The sequence below is a fragment of the Syngnathus acus genome, chromosome 3, assembly GCF_901709675.1.
Source record: "Syngnathus acus chromosome 3, fSynAcu1.2, whole genome shotgun sequence".
In the NCBI taxonomy this organism is placed as follows: domain Eukaryota; kingdom Metazoa; phylum Chordata; class Actinopteri; order Syngnathiformes; family Syngnathidae; genus Syngnathus; species Syngnathus acus.
This window is the reverse complement of record NC_051089.1, coordinates 11,533,820-11,551,946: the sequence shown is the minus strand read 5'-3', so window position 1 is coordinate 11,551,946 and position 18,127 is coordinate 11,533,820. Positions and strand designations below refer to the sequence as shown.

The 18,127-nt window shown below is 42.5% G+C and overlaps 2 protein-coding genes across 4 annotated transcripts; one reads left to right on the top strand and one right to left on the bottom strand.

The window, feature by feature from the left end:
* Positions 1-8: 8 nt before the first annotated feature.
* Positions 9-13,258, bottom strand: LOC119120124 (NAD(P) transhydrogenase, mitochondrial-like). Of its 3 annotated transcripts, none has more exons than XM_037246738.1 (22): positions 13,101-13,258; positions 11,445-11,610; positions 10,058-10,287; positions 9,785-9,984; positions 8,831-8,918; positions 8,658-8,746; positions 7,673-7,860; positions 7,411-7,544; positions 6,692-6,883; positions 6,134-6,284; positions 5,862-6,023; positions 5,663-5,773; positions 5,426-5,571; positions 4,861-5,056; positions 3,404-3,637; positions 2,618-2,778; positions 2,273-2,452; positions 1,918-2,077; positions 1,250-1,331; positions 1,056-1,174; positions 678-793; positions 218-364 (listed from the first exon to the last, which is right to left on the bottom strand). In XM_037246738.1, the coding sequence occupies exons 2-22, from the start codon at positions 11,572-11,574 to the stop codon at positions 218-220; spliced, it is 3,216 nt and encodes a 1,071-aa protein (XP_037102633.1). In that variant the 5' UTR covers positions 11,575-11,610; positions 13,101-13,258. The 3 variants fall into 3 exon arrangements, with proteins under 3 accessions (XP_037102634.1, XP_037102633.1, XP_037102632.1); XM_037246737.1 differs by lacking the exon at positions 13,101-13,258 and adding an exon at positions 11,684-11,927; XM_037246739.1 differs by lacking the exon at positions 13,101-13,258 and having other exon boundaries at positions 9-364; positions 11,445-11,574.
* An 847-nt stretch (positions 13,259-14,105) lies between these two features.
* Positions 14,106-18,113, top strand: spata5l1 (spermatogenesis associated 5-like 1). The gene is made up of 10 exons (XM_037246746.1): positions 14,106-15,000; positions 15,086-15,271; positions 15,338-15,622; positions 15,690-15,875; positions 16,030-16,188; positions 16,436-16,645; positions 16,719-16,946; positions 17,153-17,287; positions 17,723-17,848; positions 17,924-18,113. The coding sequence occupies exons 1-10, from the start codon at positions 14,407-14,409 to the stop codon at positions 18,053-18,055; spliced, it is 2,241 nt and encodes a 746-aa protein (XP_037102641.1). The 5' UTR covers positions 14,106-14,406; the 3' UTR covers positions 18,056-18,113.
* Positions 18,114-18,127: the final 14 nt, after the last annotated feature.

Here is an 18,127-nt window from a genome sequence, read left to right as displayed (position 1 = left end):
ACTAGGAGTTAACAGTACTTTTAAATATCTTTATTTACAAACTAGTACACAGGGCTTTGATTTCCCCCCTTTAATTAAAACTCAAATATTATTGTACAGCTTAAGGTCATCTCGTTATATTTCATTCAGACGTAAATATCTTAAGATCCAACTGAAACCAAAATGTGTATTTTGTACCAAGAGGCTCCATGTAGTCAGTCAGCTGGTAGTGAGGAGCCTAGTAGAAGACCTCTCTAATCTTTGCTTGAAGGCTATCACATGTCTTCTTGGCATCTCCCAGCAACATGGATGTGTTGGCTTTGTAGAAAATGGGGTTATCCACCGCAGCGTAGCCCACACCCAAGGTCCGCTTCATCACGATCACCTGGATAAATGGGAGAAAAGGTTCCCTGACATGTCTAATACGGTGCCATCATTTGTATGTGACAGAGGATAAAGAATATATGCCTGTGTATAGTTAATGTCTACATGTGTAGATCCACCATTTGTGTTCAAACAGCCATTGGTTATAACAGAACATGTAATTCTCATTGTGTTACGTTTAGTTTGACAGTAAACTTCTGTCAGTGCCAATTTACAACTTTTTTTGGGGTGGGGAGGGCTCAGTTGTTTTCTGATTTAAATTACGGATAAAAGTGGCCATTCACTGTATCATTCAAATAAAAAGCTGGACTAACCTGTTTGGACTTCCACACCTCTAGAACAGGCATGCCGGCAATTATAGAGTTTGGATCTTCTTGAGCTGCAGAATTCACTGTGTCGTTGGCACCAATCACCAGCGTCAGGTCCGTTTCTGACATTTAAATGTAGTCACAGGAGACAAAAACAAAACCTGCTTTTGAAACGCACTGAATTTCCCAGCACCACTTAGCAGTGCACCATCATAAACACAAGCATGTGTCTCAGGGCGTACGCTTGATTATCGTGTCAAAACAACAGCAGGCTGATCAAAGTAAAGTGTATGACGTGATAGTTCAGTTCTTGTAATTTTCCTCAACACCTTGCAGCTAAAGTGACAGAACAACCCCCCTGTTGTATTCCTGGGAAAAGCGTACCTGGAAAGTCTTCGTTGATCTCATCCATCTCCAATACAACATCATATGGTACACCGGCCTCAGCCAAGAGCACGTTTAGCTGGCCTGGCATACGCCCGGCCACTGGATGGATACCAAACCTGAGGAAAACACAGAATGTATCATTTAGTATGTCACTTACGAGAGAACGTTTGAGCAAATGTGTTGACAGTTACCTGACAGTCTTGCCTTGTTCCTTCAGCATCTTCACCATGTCTGCAATTGGATACTGGGCTTTTGCTGCACACAACCCCCAGCCTATATACACACACACAGAAATGACCACTTCGAAATCAGAGCCATCATTTTCCTCAATACCATGTACTGTAGGGCACCAGTTTGACTTTACACTGTTTCTCATAATCAAAGCCCTATGTTGGACCCCACATCTGCCCATGGTTGTAAAAATAACAACAACAAAAACACTTGAGCAAATGGCAGCCATGTGTATCCCAAGTTATTCTTTGAGGTTGATGCAGGCGGCAAGAAAACGAGTAATCTTGCATGAGCTGGGTAGAACCACACTGTACTTGACTATGATGAAAAAACGTACGGTGTGATACAGTCCTCAACTTACAAACGTTTGACCTACAATCTTACGAACATTTGACCTACAAACATCCATCGATACGAGCGAAGCAGTAGCGGAGCCTGAAATATGCTTTGAAATACATTTTAATTGATTCCATATATAGCCAGTGTTGAGACCTCAAAAACTGTGACTTAAATACATAAAGATCCAAATAGAGCTACGGGAAGTGCTACGACCTGAATGCATGCGTCAAAGACATACGTGATAGCTAGTAAATATTGGTTTTATATGTACATATATGTTTCTAAGTACCTGGCGTGATGATAATGCTGTTGGCTTCCTTGATTATGTCAATGGTCTGGTCCACGTTGACCTCCGTGTGGGTGCCAACAATCTCCATGGGTTTGCCACCTGCCGTGGAGGTGGTGCCATAGCCACCCAGGATCACATTAGGCAGGGAGCGGTTCATCGCCTTGGGAGAGATGGCAAATGTCGTTGTCGCGATTTCAAAAAGTGGGGAGGAGTAATGTCGATTTTTCAGGTATCTATTCTGTACTTCTGATGACATATTTTCTTCCCAACATTTAACAACATGCGTATTTTCTCTTTTGTAACACATCTGTATTTTTTATTGAAGTAGAGCGTATGAGTATTTTGGCGTACTCACCACGCACATGATGTAAGAGAGGATCGCGCCAGAGGAGCCAATCAAAGCGCCCACGATGGTCATAAGATTGTTGTCCAGTAAGAAGCCTTCAGCGCAGAGTGCCCACCCAGAGTAGCTGTTCAATACGGTGATGACCACTGGCATGTCTGCACCTCCGATAGCTGCTGTCAGGGTGACGCCCTACCATATTAAAGAACAAACAGAATTGGGACGTGAATGTTCACCTCTTGACAAATTGATCATTTGGATTATTTATCATTGATCACGATAGTCCATGAGAACATTTGTCAATACGTACTTTTTGAATACCGTTAACTGCAGTACTACCTATTAGCGGAAACTCACCATTACAGTGGACAGCCCAGATACTCCCAGTAAACAGCCCATTCCAGTACCGTAGCTGGAACTAAGCATGAAGGGCACCATGCCTCCCATTGACGCCGCCATGAGGCCAGCATTCAACATGTGACGTCCGGGCAATAGGAGAGGCGCAGAGTTCAGGATGCCTGCAAACAAGTCACACATATTTCAATTGGAAAAAATGTTTGGCTTTCTCTCTGTTTGGGTTCAGGGAAGATCATGATGAGACAAAACATGTCACACACTCTTCTCTTCAGTGTCTACAAACACTTAGAGAGCCTAGTCAACTACAGAAAGCAGAATTTGAAACATGCCCGAGAACTGTCTGGTTTCACAATTGCATAACATAAAGAAGGTATTTATGATGTAGCTGTTTTTTTTTTTTTTTTAAATAGCTTATTCTCTTTAACATTGAAGAGAACTCACACATTTATTAATGAAAGAAATGTCCTGAATAAAACATTTTAAAAGATCAGTTTCTGATGATTTGATTGGTGGTCCAAATTCCCCTGGAACACGCATGTGCATGAAAAAGAATAGTATGTAATCGTTAAAATCACTCCACAATAAATAAATGTGACTGGCACGGCAAGGTCAAAATCCAGGGCTGGATTTGCTTGAGGATCATTTTGGCTTTGGAATGATCAAAGACACAATCAGGAACTGACATGATTATGATGATGATCGTATGTCAAAAATCCAAAACTGCAATCATACGTGGAAAATGAGATCTTCAAAACATGTGCTTGTCTTTCAGGCTACGTGAAGTACCTTGCAGCTTGCCATAGGCGACCAGTGATCCACTGAAGGTGACCCCACCAATGTACGTGCCCAAATAGGCCACCGTCTTGAGCACGCCGGCGGCAGGGTGAGCATCAAGGTGGGGGAATTCGATCATATACTCCGCCACGCAGGTGAGAACCGCCGCCAGGCCCACAAGGCTGTGGAACGCCGCCACCAACTGAGGCAAGTCGGAGATTTCGATCCGCTTGGCTAAGGTCAAACCTGCATAATACATTAATATGCATTACAATAAACAATATGTTTCATGACAATAATGTGCAAATGTGGACTGCCTAAAGCACTGAACTTATCTAGAAACTATAAATATACATACAAAATAGATAAAGGCCACCGACTGAAATAAAGCAATTTTCTTTTTCTTGAAAATGGAGCTTTTGCGATATGACAACTGCATTCTACTACATTGCAATATTGATTTTAATTTGATTAATGGTTCAGCTCCAATGTGGAGCGATTAACACAAACCTTCTCAAGCATGCGAGCCAACATTTGGACGGTAGAAAGAAAAAGAAAAGAAAATACCAGTCGCCTGTTTTATGTTTCTCTACTCTGAGCAATTGGGCCTGAGCTTCAAAGGGCAAAACAACGGTCAAAAGTTTCAGTCCTCCACTTCCCCTCCCAACAAAACATGAACAATCAAAGCCAAGAGGGTTTGTGCAGAACATCATTTATCATCCCTATGTTTTAAATGACCATTACAATATTACACGACGGTGCTGACAGAGTTAGGGATGGGTGCTCGCTTGGAATCTTTTCACTCTTAGGACTCGAAAATTGCAGCTCAAATTTCAACCAGTTCTTCCAAATGTACATCTATACATCCTACTCGGGATAGGTATTTGTAAATCAATTTGTTCATGAATTGTGAAGAGATCATTATTATTTAAGTATTCATATTTCTTGTTACCCCGCGACCCCCGTGGGGACAAGCGGTATAGAAAATGGATGGATGGATGGATGGATACTTCTTGTGACATTTCTGTTAGGTGGTGGGTCTTGAGATTTTTCTAACGTAACCTGGATGCCTTTGTCTCGATATACAGTATGTTCCAAAGCAGGTCAAAGTACTGTAAGAGATCATCAGAAGTGCTGCGGGTAGTGGTCTATTTTCACTCAATTGGTCTGAAAGTCATTTATAAATTTAAATTTGGGGCACCTCTCTCAGGAGGGCGCATTTGACTCATGCATGTGTGAATTATTACGATGATTGGCACTGAAGCATGGCGATGCAGAGCTTTTACTCGTCTTGTTATGCATATTTTTAGTGCACAGTCATTACTTTCGGCATCAAACATCTGGTGCCTTTTCTCAAATAACAATTGGGATATGCCTTTGAGTCAGAAACAATAATAAAGTAGTTAACATGCAAAGTCTGTTAACAGCTCGAAACACACATTGTGTGTGTTCGCAAAGAAGCCACCTACCCAGAGTCCCTCCAGTGGCCATGGCCAATGACATCTGTGACAGCAGCTCTGGAGAAGGCTTGAGTGCACCAAGGGTGGCGGCGATGCCCCCTGCAACTCCCATCATGCCCAGCGCATTTCCAAGCCGACTGGTGCCCTGAGCGGAAAGGCCTGCCAGTGCGCCGACGCAGCACAAGCCGGAGCCCAAGTACATCATCTGAAGAACACCACAAGCAAACAAGTTTCTCAAACTGTGGAATTTACTACGTTTTGAGAAGCAGACAGGACAGAAAATGAATGTGGAACTGCCAATTCATTCAAAGTGGAGGTAATGTTAAACAGTTCTAAAGGGGAAAAAGAAGGTTAGAAAAAAGTTTTTCAAAATGCCACAAGATGTCCGCAAAACACAATTTCTCTCTAATTTGAACTCAACTCATGTCATCGTAATTCCTTGACACCAAGATGCCACAAGATGGCGGCAAGCAATATTTTTGGGCTAAATGAAACTCCTCAACTCGCTTCAACGTAGTTTCTTGGCACCGTGATGCTACAAAATGGCGGCATGTTGTGTTAAGTGCCCTTTCACCTGTTCAATGCTGTAACCAGCTGCCAAAGATGCACCATATCCACCAACAAATGCAGCCCCAGGTAACATGTACAGGTAGTTGTGCTCCGGGGGGTCAGTGGGGCGCTTGAACATGTCCAACATTCGCTGGGTGATAAGGAAACCACCTGAAGATATGACCAATGTGCTTATTATTTGGCAGGTTGGAAAAAGAAACAGTAATTTGTTTTTGCACAAATAGAAAAAGGGTAATCAGACCAGCAATGTTGATGGAGGAAATAAAGGCAGCTGCTAGGGCGAGACTCTCAGGCAGTGAGGATGGTGTGAGACCCCCGCCCATCAGAACCAGACCGCCAACCGCTGTCAGACCTGTTGAAAAGCAGCATAATAAAAGTGGAAACTATTTTAAGTTTGGACCATTTTTTTTCAAATTGAGTGCCGAGGCTCAAATCATTACCCGAGATGGCGTTTGTCACGGACATTAAAGGCGAGTGGAGCGCGGGGGTGACACCCCACACGGTGTGGTACCCCACGATCCCGGCCAGACCAAAGGTCGTTACCATTTGCGTGAACGCGGCGTTGGGCGAGATGAGGCCCAGAGCCAGACAGGTGGATAAACCTGCAGGAGTCAGCAAAGCACAACTACTTCAGCTGTCTAACCGAAAGGAACTTTTTAGAAGTTTAGAAGTGTTGGCATTAATGTTTCAGCTTTGCATATCCTCCCCCAACCTGAAGTATAGATGCCAGCATTAGTCATTGTGCGTTTGAAGGGAGAAACTCCAGCCCCTTTCTCAGCCTCCAACTCTGCCACGGATTTCTGTTTCACCGGTGGTGGTGGGACGGTCTTGGGAAGTGGCGCCGGGAACATATTCTGTCCATCCTGTTGACGCACCAAACATATGCAAGATTGTGAGAACGGATGACAGAGTTACATCAACACAATAACGCAGTAGTTTTCTGTTTCTTGCATTGTGGTAGACCTCCGACTCCGAACGCAAATTTAAAGTTAGCATGAACAAACAGCAATCAAGAAATACTTACTCGTGGATTTAACGAGGGCGAAACTGATATGTAACATCAAGGTTGCACGCTTTGCCTTCAATAAACAATGTGTCAGAGCTAAAGATTCCTGGAAAAGTCAATTATGAAGCGTTCATAACATTCTTATTGGTGGAGCAATTCAAAGCCGGGCATGGGGTTCTATAATCATTTGGAAATCAACAAGCTCTGATACCCAGGAGGCAGCAATGAGTGCCAGCAGAGCTAAAGATTACAAATCAAACCCACCTTCATTACAAGGGTCCCGCGGATCACGTGGTCCATTGTTCCATAGTCAAAATCCTCTTTGGGTTCATAGTGGAAGTACTCCTTGTCGGGGCTGATGGCCTTCAGAAGCTTCAGTACGTTGTTGGAGTACAGAGTGCTGGCTTGGGTGGCCATGCGGCTGGGCAGGTCCGTGTAGCCAATGTGGGTCACGTTCTTATTCAAGAAAACAAAATCAGAGCATTTGGGAGAGGGGGGCAGAGTCATTCACACTCTGTACTTAACTACACGTACAGATACTTGAGTTAAAAAAAGGTCTGGTAAATATATTAAATAGATTAATAATTAAATGGACCAATCAATCAATCTTTTATTGATTTTTTTTTTTTTTTACTGGCTGAATGCAGTACTATCGCATAATCATGACTTAGTAGGTCAATGACTGATAGGAGCAGTGAGCTTTATCTATTAATTTATTTGCTGGCTTTACTCTAACAGGACAGTCCACATAAATAGAAACAACCACTGGTGCATAATAGATAGATAGATAGATAGATAGATAGATAGATAGATAGATAGATAGATAGATAGATAGATAGATAGATAGATAGATAGATAGATAGATAGATAGATAGATAGATAGATAGATAGATAGATAGATAGATAGATAGATAGATAGATAGATAGATAGATAGATAGATAGATAGATAGATAGATAGATAGATAGATAGATAAATAATCACCTTGTGAATGTGCAGCTCTCCAGGCCTGGTGGTCTCTATGTTACCACCCGCCTCGGCAGCCAGATCCACCACCACAGAACCATCCTTCATGGACTCCACAAATTCCTTTTTGATCAGAATAGGAGCCGTCTTTCCTGAACGCAAGACAATAATCATGAGAAAATGGGAAGCCTGAATGCAGACCAACGTATGGACCACTTTTTGGCAAGACAGCCGGGACGCATGAAAAACAAAACGCAGTGCCAGGGTCAGAGTGACTGACCTGGAATTAAAGCGGTGCTGATGACAATGTCGACTTCTTTGCACTGCTTGGCAAACAGCGCCATCTCAGCTTCAATAAACTCCTTTGACATTTCTTTGGCGTAACCGCCGACCCCGTCGCCAGACTCTTTGACGTCCACTTCTAAAGGCTCCGCCCCAAATGACTTGAACTGTTCCAGAGCTGCTGGTCTGATCAACACCAAACAGTTCACGTCATACCATTTGGGCATTTATGTATTCTTTGTTATCCATCTGTAGGCCATACACTATTTTCTTCATTGGCAAGACAATTCAATGCACACGTAAAAGGACCATATCAGTTGTTTTGTTACTGGTTTGAATAAAAGTCACCGTGCTTTTAGAATGTTAAACAGAGGTCACCATTTACAGAAAATAATATAACTGATTCATGACACTAATTTGAAGCGTCATTTCATTTTTTTCCACCACTGCCTTCCTTTGCTATGTGACATTTCTGCTCAGTCAAAGGCCGCACAATGCTTTACTAATAAGGTTTGTTCACTGCTGTAGTAGGCCAAAAGTGGCACAAGTAGTGGAAACATGTTAATAGTGACAGTAAAATAAAGTGGTCATAATACTAATGCACAGTAGCCATTCTACTAGTATGCCAAAGTTCTCCTAAAAGTCAGAACAAGGAGCATACTCATCCATACATGGACCTCACACTGGATATCTAGGATATCAAATAAATCCTCAAATAGCTTTCGTAAAAGCCCTTTATTAGATACCCTTGATGTAAGACAGTTCAGTATACTCGTCAAACCACAAGGGTGCACGATTAGAAAAATTTTATTTTTCTGTACGCCTAGAAGTGTCTCTAATGCAGCACCGCAGTTTAATACTACGATTAAATTGCATCCTCGTAGGCTTAAAGTGGCATTACTAGTGATAATGAATGTTAGTAGTAAGATACAATTGTTCTACTAGTGCACCCTAGTCAGTCTTACGAGTGTGTTAAATTCTACCTTGTGTCAAATCCTCGGACAATGGCTCCCATGGATTTGGCTGCCCCTGCGGCTGCCAAACCGGCTACTCCTCCTCCAATCACCAGGACCTGAAGTAAGCACATTTTACTTTTGAGAGTGGCAACAAGAAAACACACACACACATGAAAAAACATATTTAATGAGGATTTTACCTTAGCAGGTGGTACTTTTCCTGCTGCTGTGATCTGGCCAGTGAAGAATCTACCAAATTGGTTGGCAGCCAGAACAACAGCCTTGTACCTAAAAAGAAAAAAATCCAAGATGTTCCTATCACTGATAGAACCTCTTGATCAAAAAGTATGTTTTCCACTGATAGGCCATAGGTATACAATTATAGGGCCACCTGTACAGAGATACGATATATAAGATGCACATAAATATGATATGAGAAATTCTATTTATCTATTTAGACAAAATTAGTGCTTTTTCACAATTAGCAGGCATCTTGGTGCCCAGTAACTATATTGAAGTGAGTATATTGAGGAGCTTCAGTCAGAGTTTTGCTACCATCTCGTAGTGTTTTAGATTTAGTATGTTTAAGTGAATTGAGGAGTTTCATTTCAACGATAATAATACTTAGCTGGCCTGTTGGACTTCAAGAGCTTCATTTGGTCAAATGTAGTCCTTTGCCATTATTACTATGTGTGTTAAAGTAAGTTGAGGAGCTTTTTAAAACAAAAGTAATGCTTTACCACCATCTGGTGGAACTATGTGGAAGTCAGTTGAAGAACTTCATTTTGCAAAAAAAGTAGTGCAATGCTGCTACCTTGTGGCATCTCTGTTAGAGAGTTGAGGAGATTAATTTAGATAAAAGTAGAACTTTGGTTCTATCTTAGTGCAAAAGTATTCTGTAAGAGCCTTGATTTTCTGAGATGTTTCCACAATAGTAGATGTAAAAATGTGAATTCAAAGCAGATAAGTGGATCCAATGTCAGCTGCCAAGGTACATACACCCTGGGTTTGGGGACTAGAAATCAATCACACAGCACAATTAGACAATCATTCTCATTCACACTGTCGAAACGCAATACGGTCAATTTGTAAAATAATTTCTATTGGAAAACAGCTGCAGCCAGCACATCGATTGGACTTCTCTCGGCCCTCACCCGGCAATGTTGGCCATGGAGCTGAGTGCGTCATAGCCTTGCGCAATGGTGACTCTGGGCACCTGGTCCATAGCCAACACTGTGCTCCTCCTCTCTGACAACTTCTTCATCAGCTCCGGATTCTGAGCCGGATAGACGAAGCTCACCAGGGTGGACATTGGCTTCAGAAGGTCTGCCTCGCTCAGACTGGGTGCTCGAACCTACAGCGGAACATGAGCACTTCAATTATGCTTAATACAGACCCAAGTGGTGGATGGTCAGAGCAGTGCAAACCTTGAGGACCAGGTCTGATCCAAGGGCCCCTTTGACGTCAGTGATGCTGGCGCCAGCATCTTTGTATTGCTGGTCAGAGAACTTGGAGTCCTCACCAGCTCCACTCTCCACCTTTACACTGAAGCCTTGCTTGACCAGCGCCTGCACCCCAGCAGGAGACAGCGCCACACGCCGCTCGTTCTGGAAGGTCTCCTTGGGAACGCCAACCACCAGCTCCTTGTAGAGAACACCTGCAAATCAGACGAGCACAAAACATCTTAATTTGTTGTGGTTCTAATAGTAATGCAAAATTGCAGGTTGTGGTTTTATGAGCCTTTTCATGTTTGTCCCCACAATCCCTCCCCTGCTGCCCGATAAAGATTAGCTGAGGTGTCATGCCACAGATTAAAACCAGCATTTTCTAAAGCAGGGATGTCCACCCCTTGATACAGGCCGTAATTAATTTTATTACAATATGCGGCTTTTTATAGAATAAAAAAATCTGGCTGAACAATGGACATCTTTCTTCTAGATACTCGCCAGCTGGATGTTTTCTTCCATCTGTGAGGCTTCATTAGGCCTTCGAAACTCTTTTCTTTGTTTCGATTCAAACTTTAAAACAGTCAACCACAGTCATGATTGAAATCTAGTGAGTGACAAACCATTTGAAAAAATAAAGCTAATGACGCCAAAATAACAAATATATACAAATAAATGAATAAATACATAAACAAAAAAAATAAACAAAAATTTAAGGCATGGTTATACGCATTAATGATACATAATATGGATCATAAAATGTATCAAAATATGCTGACTTGTGAATTTTTGGGAAACAAAAAAAAACTGTTTTCCAACTTTACACCAAGTGCCAGCTAAAAACAGCACTTGGTGTAAAGTTTGAAAACCTCTAATGTGAAGCAAATGAGACTTTATTTTAAACAGACAATACACTGTAGTTTTTTTATTGTTTCTCCAAGCACTAGAGTACAACCACGTGTGAATGGCTGAGTGCAAGTATCAGGTTAACATTTCTCTCCATAAATGGCGCCGTGACCTCGCTTCCATGGCGACACGAATAGCAGGTGACTGGCTGCCGGCCAGCGTGGCTCAGGCCTGTTACACTCCAACACAGATAGCGCTGCTTGGCAACTTTGAAAAAGTTGCTATGGAAAAAAAAACTTGCACAACTCTTCTTAAACATTGACTTACAAACACTTTGAGGGTGAACAAATCCAATCCTTGATTTATTTTTAGGTGAGAATTGTCCAGAGTCAAGTTTGTATAGGTCACCTTTATCTGACCTCTCACATGTTAGCAGTAAAGAAAGCTTTTCCATTTGTGCAGTTTTTTCCTCTGCAAAGAAGCCTCAATATTGTTTTTTTTTAATCCTATATTGCTATCCTACCTTTGTTGGCCTGTTGGTCCCATAACGCAGGGAAAGTCCTAAAATTCCTCCTTGCTGGTATCTTCTGACGGACCCCTCGGTGGAGCAAAGTGAGAGACGAGCTGGAGAGGCAGTGCAGGAGGGTCGACATGGCCACGGCGCGTCTGCCCGGAGACTCCTTCTGGGTCTGTCATGGGAGTTAAGATTTAAGTTAACACTAATTTTACTGATGAGTAACACAAACAGGCCTCGACATACACCTTGGCTGTGCGTCCCAAGAGAGCTAGCAGACGTAGCAGAGTGACATTTCAGCTCGACGGGACACGCAAACGTCCCGGACCTGATCTCTCGCACACTGCGGCTTGTTCGCGAGATCTGGAATTATGACGGCACAGGTGGAAAGTGTGCCAAGTGCGTTCCGGCTAGTTGAGCAGGCAGCAAGCGGAGAAAGTTAACCAGGGACGGCAAATGTTTTGAGGATTAAATGGGGTCATTAGGACAAACAGGTTGTAAGACAAACATGTGATGTTTGCAGATAGCGGTTTAGTGACGCAAGCGTGGTGAAGGAGGCATGTTTTAAATGGTGTTTAAATATGATTAACTGCGCTTTTCGATATGTAGTCATTCCTCTTTTACTGCATAAAGTTTTTAAACCAAAATCAGTTCTTGAAATAAACAGGAGGGTTGTGACCTTTTTGAAACTGAAAGCTATGTACATACGTGAAAGAATAAAATATTTGGTGATATTTATATTCCGCTGAGTACTTTTTTTGCAATTCATCTATTGCACTTTTACCCCCCTCTCTCTACCTGGATACTTGACACACCCAATGCAGGTAAACTGGGAAAGAGGATGCAACTGGCAAAAAAAGGCAATGAAAGCAGGAGTCATTGAATCCTGAGGCTGGCTGGAAAATAATTATAAATCATGATTTAACAAGGTAGTTATCTACAAACATTAAACTATAAACATTATATATAGTGTGTACTGTCTAGTAGAAGAAATCTATGATTTTTAATTCTTCAAATTCCAGTTGGTTTGCAGTCTATAGGGTGTACAAAAACGTACGTTTTGGAAATACTATATATATTCTCGTATTGTTTTACAGTTATAATAAAGTGTTTCTGCAGACCGCAGAGGAAGCTTACACCTGTTTAATTTTAATGTAGTAGGTATTCCATGATCAGCAGAGGTTATCACCACTCTGTCTCAAGATTGCATTCTTCCTTTACTCCATTGGACTGCAGTAAGGCTTTAAATTACACTTTTAGAAATTGGGAATAATGCATGAAATGTCTCCCTTGTCCAACAAATCCTAAAAAAAGTAAGATGGTAAAACAGCAACATTTTTAAGTATTGAGCAATACTAGTCTAAATTGAATGTTTCAATACAGTTAATGAGGCTTTAAAATACTCATTTTCATGGATTTCAATTGTCGCCAGAGCCGACAGAGTACAATTTGATGTATTGCAGCAGATATATTTACATTGGATAAAGTGTCACGTTACAAAAATCAGCCCAAGGGAAGTAATTATGCATTTGCATTCACACATGATTCATAAAAAAAAAAAAGAGGCGAGGTGGACAGCGTAGAGTAGAAAGTTAACCACGAAATGACATAAACAATATCCCTCGTGTTTCTCTGAAGTCTTCACTGTGTTATTGCCAGACTTGCCTTTTGTAGGATTTCCACCGGGGTCAATAGTTCAATAGTCTGAGAAGCAGGTAGAGACGTGCAACTGTCCGCATTCAACCCAAGCACCTGTCACCTGGCTCCTGCCTCCCGCACGTCCACGTACACACACGTACAATCTAGGAAACGACCTTCTGCTAGCTGGATCGCGCCGCGCCTGCATTACTATTTATGGATAAATAGGAAACCATGTGACTAGTACTCATGACCACTCTGGGTGAAGAAGAGCTAAGCACTTTGCAGACGCCACTCAAATACTGCCGGCAAATCGAATTAAAGGTTTAGGTTTAGTGAGTCAAAACCCAGAAAAACATTAGAGGACATTTTCATTGTACAGGTCACAAGCACTTCTTGCAATCAAGCAAAGATTTGTGCATATGTTCATAAAACTTTTTTCCATTCATTCATTTCCTTCTCTGTACACGTAGGGGCGCTAAATAGACAGTCAAGTGACATAAAATGTTGGCCAACCATAATGCATCGTGGTTTGAACAAAATGATACTGGACTGTACTAATAAGGAATAAATAGGCTAAAAGGGTTCAGCAACAGGTGTAATTTATTATTTTATCCTGCAACGTCATGGTGAAATCCATCTTATGCACGTCAAACTTGGAAAAAAAGAAAATATCTCAAAACAGTGATGCGCAAATGAAAACAAGACATTTTCAGCATCTAAAATACGTCAAAGACAATGATGGTGATCGCAATAATAATAATAATAATAACAACAACAATAATAATAATAGTCATAGTAATCATTATTATCATTAAAATATATATTATATTAATACATATAAAATAATAACATATATTCATTTAATATCATTATTACTATGATTGGTATTTGCATTATTATTACTACTATTATTATTATCACATATGTTAATGAAATAAAAGTAAAAAGGGATAACTTTTCAAAGAGGACACTCATATTTTCAACAATTATTTGACGATTCTACAGTTTTATTGTTATGGTCGCAATACGGAAGTCAGACAGGAAAACGTTTTGGTTGGCCACCTTATTTTCATGCCACATGGCTATTGTAAACATGACCTTTTCGCCGTCTCGTAGCTTGTACGTATATCATAAATACGGTACAGAAATGGGTTACACCAATTTATTTATTTGAAGCGAAATGATAGTAGTTTACGTGATCGCGACTCACCGGTGACTTTTAATTCGTAGCTACTAGCTAATAGCATAGCTGACATTAGACTTAAATACGAGCATCATGTATTTCTTCTCTGGACAGTAGAAGTGGACTGAAAGTAATATTTACTTGACGATGACGTCTCTGAAGCTGTTGCCAGTCGAATCATCAGACCTGGGCTCGCAAAGATGCAGGCTGGGTCCAGGTTTGATGGCAGCGCTGGGCTTGACTGCGGGCTCCCCGGTGCTGGTGTCCCTCCCCGAGGGAAGCTGCCTGTGCAGCGCGTGGCCCAGGCCTGACCTGGCTGATGGCTTCTTACAGTTGGACATGAAGTCTTGCTCGCCATATCTCGTCAGGCAACCCCCCTCACGCCTCACCCTGGATCCCGAGCAAGTCACATCCGTCCCGTGTCCAAAACTGAAAGGAATGAAAATAAGCGTGGTCGTCCAAAGTGTTGATTTCAAGAGAAACAGCCCACCTCGTTTTATTCATGAGCTCGTGAAAGACATGCTGAAAGGTGCCTTAGTGCATAAGGAGCATGTCATAAATCTGGAGGATTTTGATATGGACATTCGACATGTTGTCATTAAAGACATCTATCCGGATTCTAACACAGCTGGACTTGTAACTTCCAAAACTAGTGTGGAGATTGCTGACATCCAAACTGTCAGGCACTTCAAGAGCCATCTGCAGGGTCAGGTCACTGTACCTTTGGGGGGCCTGGATGAGGTCAGCTTGCATTCATTTGAACGAGGAATCTTGCCAAAGCACTCAATCTAAAAACAAAACTTTTAAAATCCCTTTTCTTCTCTAGGTGAGTGCATCGCTAAGAGAGATGTTGCAGCTACCCCTTCTCTATCCAGCCACCCTTGATTCTCTTGGGGTAGCGTGTCCCAGAGGTGTCCTTCTTGTGGGCCCTCCGGGTGTTGGAAAGACACAGCTGGTTCGCAAAGTGGTTGGAGAAGTCGGAGCCATCCTTGTGGTGGTCAGAGGGCCAGAGGTAAAGTGATTTGAAACCACGACAGTACCTGTATGTCTTGTCCATCTGTGGGATTGAACTTTTCAGGTTGTCCGTTCCCGCCCGGGCGAGAGCGAGGAGGTGTTGCGAGGCGTGTTCGCGCAAGCTCGTGCTGCAGCAGAGGAGGGTCCGTGTGTACTCTTCCTGGATGAGTTGGACTCCCTTTTTCCGAGAAGAAGAGGCTCATCCGCACCGGAGAACCGCCTGGTGGCTCAACTCCTCACACTGATGGATGGGGTGGATCGATCAGATCGCTTCCTCGTCATCGGTGCCACCAACCGTCCGGACAGCTTAGATCCGGCCCTGCGCAGGCCTGGAAGATTTGACAGAGAAGTAAGAAAATATAGATAAAACCCTCAAATGAATGTGTGAATCATGACAGACATATCTTTATCTTTAGGTCATCATTGGGCCTCCTACCTTGTCCCAGAGAGCAGCAATCTTGTCTGTTCTATGCGAGAAGATGCCGGTGTGTCCCGGCGTGGATATGACGGAGCTGGCACAGAGAACCACAGGTTATGTCGGGTCAGACCTCAGCGCACTCTGCAGGGAGGCGGCCATGCATGCTATGCGGGAAAACGCAAAGGTGAATCCAACGACGCAGCATATGAAACAGATTGTTGTTTATGTAACGTGATCATTCTTGTGGACATTGTAGATACAAGGAGATGATGGTTTTTGGTCCTGTCTGTTTTCATGTTTTGTGAAATGTTGAGCTACCTTGTTACCTTTTCACACAGGGTTCAGGGGAGCACATGGTGGCCCTGAAACATTTCCTTGAGGCTCTAAAGTTGGTGCGGCCGTCCTGCCTGCGGAGCAGCCTGGGCCGGACGGACCTCGCTCCTGTGGCCTGGGAGCAGATCGGAGGTCTTGAAGACATCAAGCTGAAGCTCAGACAGGTGAATTTTTATATTGGTGATAATATAATCCACAGTTAATATAGTTTAGCATTTTGATCAGTACTCACATCTTGTAGGAACTGGAGGATCATTCACACCAGCGCTATCCTACTTGACATGTGCTACAGAATGTGTGCAAAGCACTACTTTTATCTAAATGAAGCTCCTCAATTCAACTTAGTTTCTTAGCACCAATATGCCACATGATACCTTTAATACCTGTGTGTTTGCGTACGTATGTTTATAGAGTATCGAGTGGCCAATGATGTACCCCGAAGCCTTCTCCCGCCTGGGTCTGTGTCGTCCCCGTGGCGTCCTTCTCTACGGGCCTCCGGGTTGCGCCAAGACAACACTGGTCCGAGCGGCAGCCTCGGCCTCAGATTGTACCTTCCTGTCCGTCAGTGGTGCTGACCTCTATTCGCCCTACGTGGGAGACTCGGAGAAGGCTTTGTCACAGGTACTTTGGCGTCACCATGTATTCATGTCTTCTTTTTTTTGGTTTCATCCGCAAACTCACCTCTGTTGTTCAGCTGTTTCGCCAAGCGCGGGCTTGTGCTCCCTGCATCCTTTTCCTGGATGAGATCGACTCTGTGATCGGCTCACGGTGCAGCGGTCAGACGGCCAACAGTGTTCAGACTCGACTCTTGTCCGTGCTCCTCAACGAGATGGATGGCGTCGGCCTGAAGACGCTAGAAAGGAGGGGGACGCAGAAGATCCTCCAGGTAGAGGGAGCAGAGGCGAATCACACTACAGAACAGGTTAGAGCACACGTGTCAAACATGCAGTGCACAAATACTATAATGTGTGTGACTTTTGTCTGTTTATTTCACTACACTCTCTTTTATTATGTCATTGAATCTATTCCTGTTTCAACCAAAGATTTATTTGGCATTTTCTTACAAGTACATTTTTTAATTGTGATGCATGTAGAGAAAATAATTCCTGCATTTGTGTTCTTTAACAGCTGGACAGCCAGGAAGTGTGCAACAAAGACGTGATGGTCGTAGCAGCCACAAACCGACCCGACTGTTTGGACAGCGCCCTTCTGAGGCCTGGAAGACTGGACCACATTCTCTATGTGCCACCACCGGACCTGCAGGTTAGATTTCATTCAGTCACACATTCTCAAAACTGTAAGATCATTTGGCGAAAGAGTGTTACAATTCTGCACAAGACTGGTTTTTTAACATAATAAAGAGTCAATAGCATCAAAATTGTATGGCTGTAGTAGCTCCATTCCATAAATATTTATCAAACATTCCAAGGAATCCATTTTGTGGTGTTATGTTTTTGATTTAAACACCGAAATGTGATTTATGAATTTAGGCCACTGATTTAATCCTGATATATAATGTGAAAAGTCATATACAGGCTAATTAGCATAGAAGTTGCAATAATTACAGAATAATCCTTCAGTCAACTGCAACCTATCTGGATTTGTTTGGAATATGCATCATTTTCTCCAACCGATTTATAGTTTTATCATACTGAACACTTTCTTTTTTTTGAAAAATTTGGGTTGTCTTGTGTTTAGGCTCGTCTTGCCATCCTGAAGGTGTGCACAAAGTCTATGCCTGTGGCTCCCGATGTGTGTATGGAGGAGCTGGGTGCCGGCACTGATCTTTACTCTGGAGCTGACCTGGAAAATCTTTGTAAAGAGGTAAAAGAAATTTTACAGGCTAGGAATTTTCTCGAAAGGGGCAAGTATCTGAAAACGTCTGTTTTTGTCAAACAGGCTGCTCTACTGGCACTAGAAGAAAATATGGAGGCGTCTAGCATCAAACAAGAGCACTTCCTGCAGTCTCTCAAGAAAACCAAGCCGTCCCTTACAGCCCAGCAAATCCAAACATACCAGATAGCGTCTTAGAAAAAAATATAAAGTTCCACCAACATTTCTTTTTTTAATAAAACAACAAAAACCTGCATTTTGGTGTCTTCA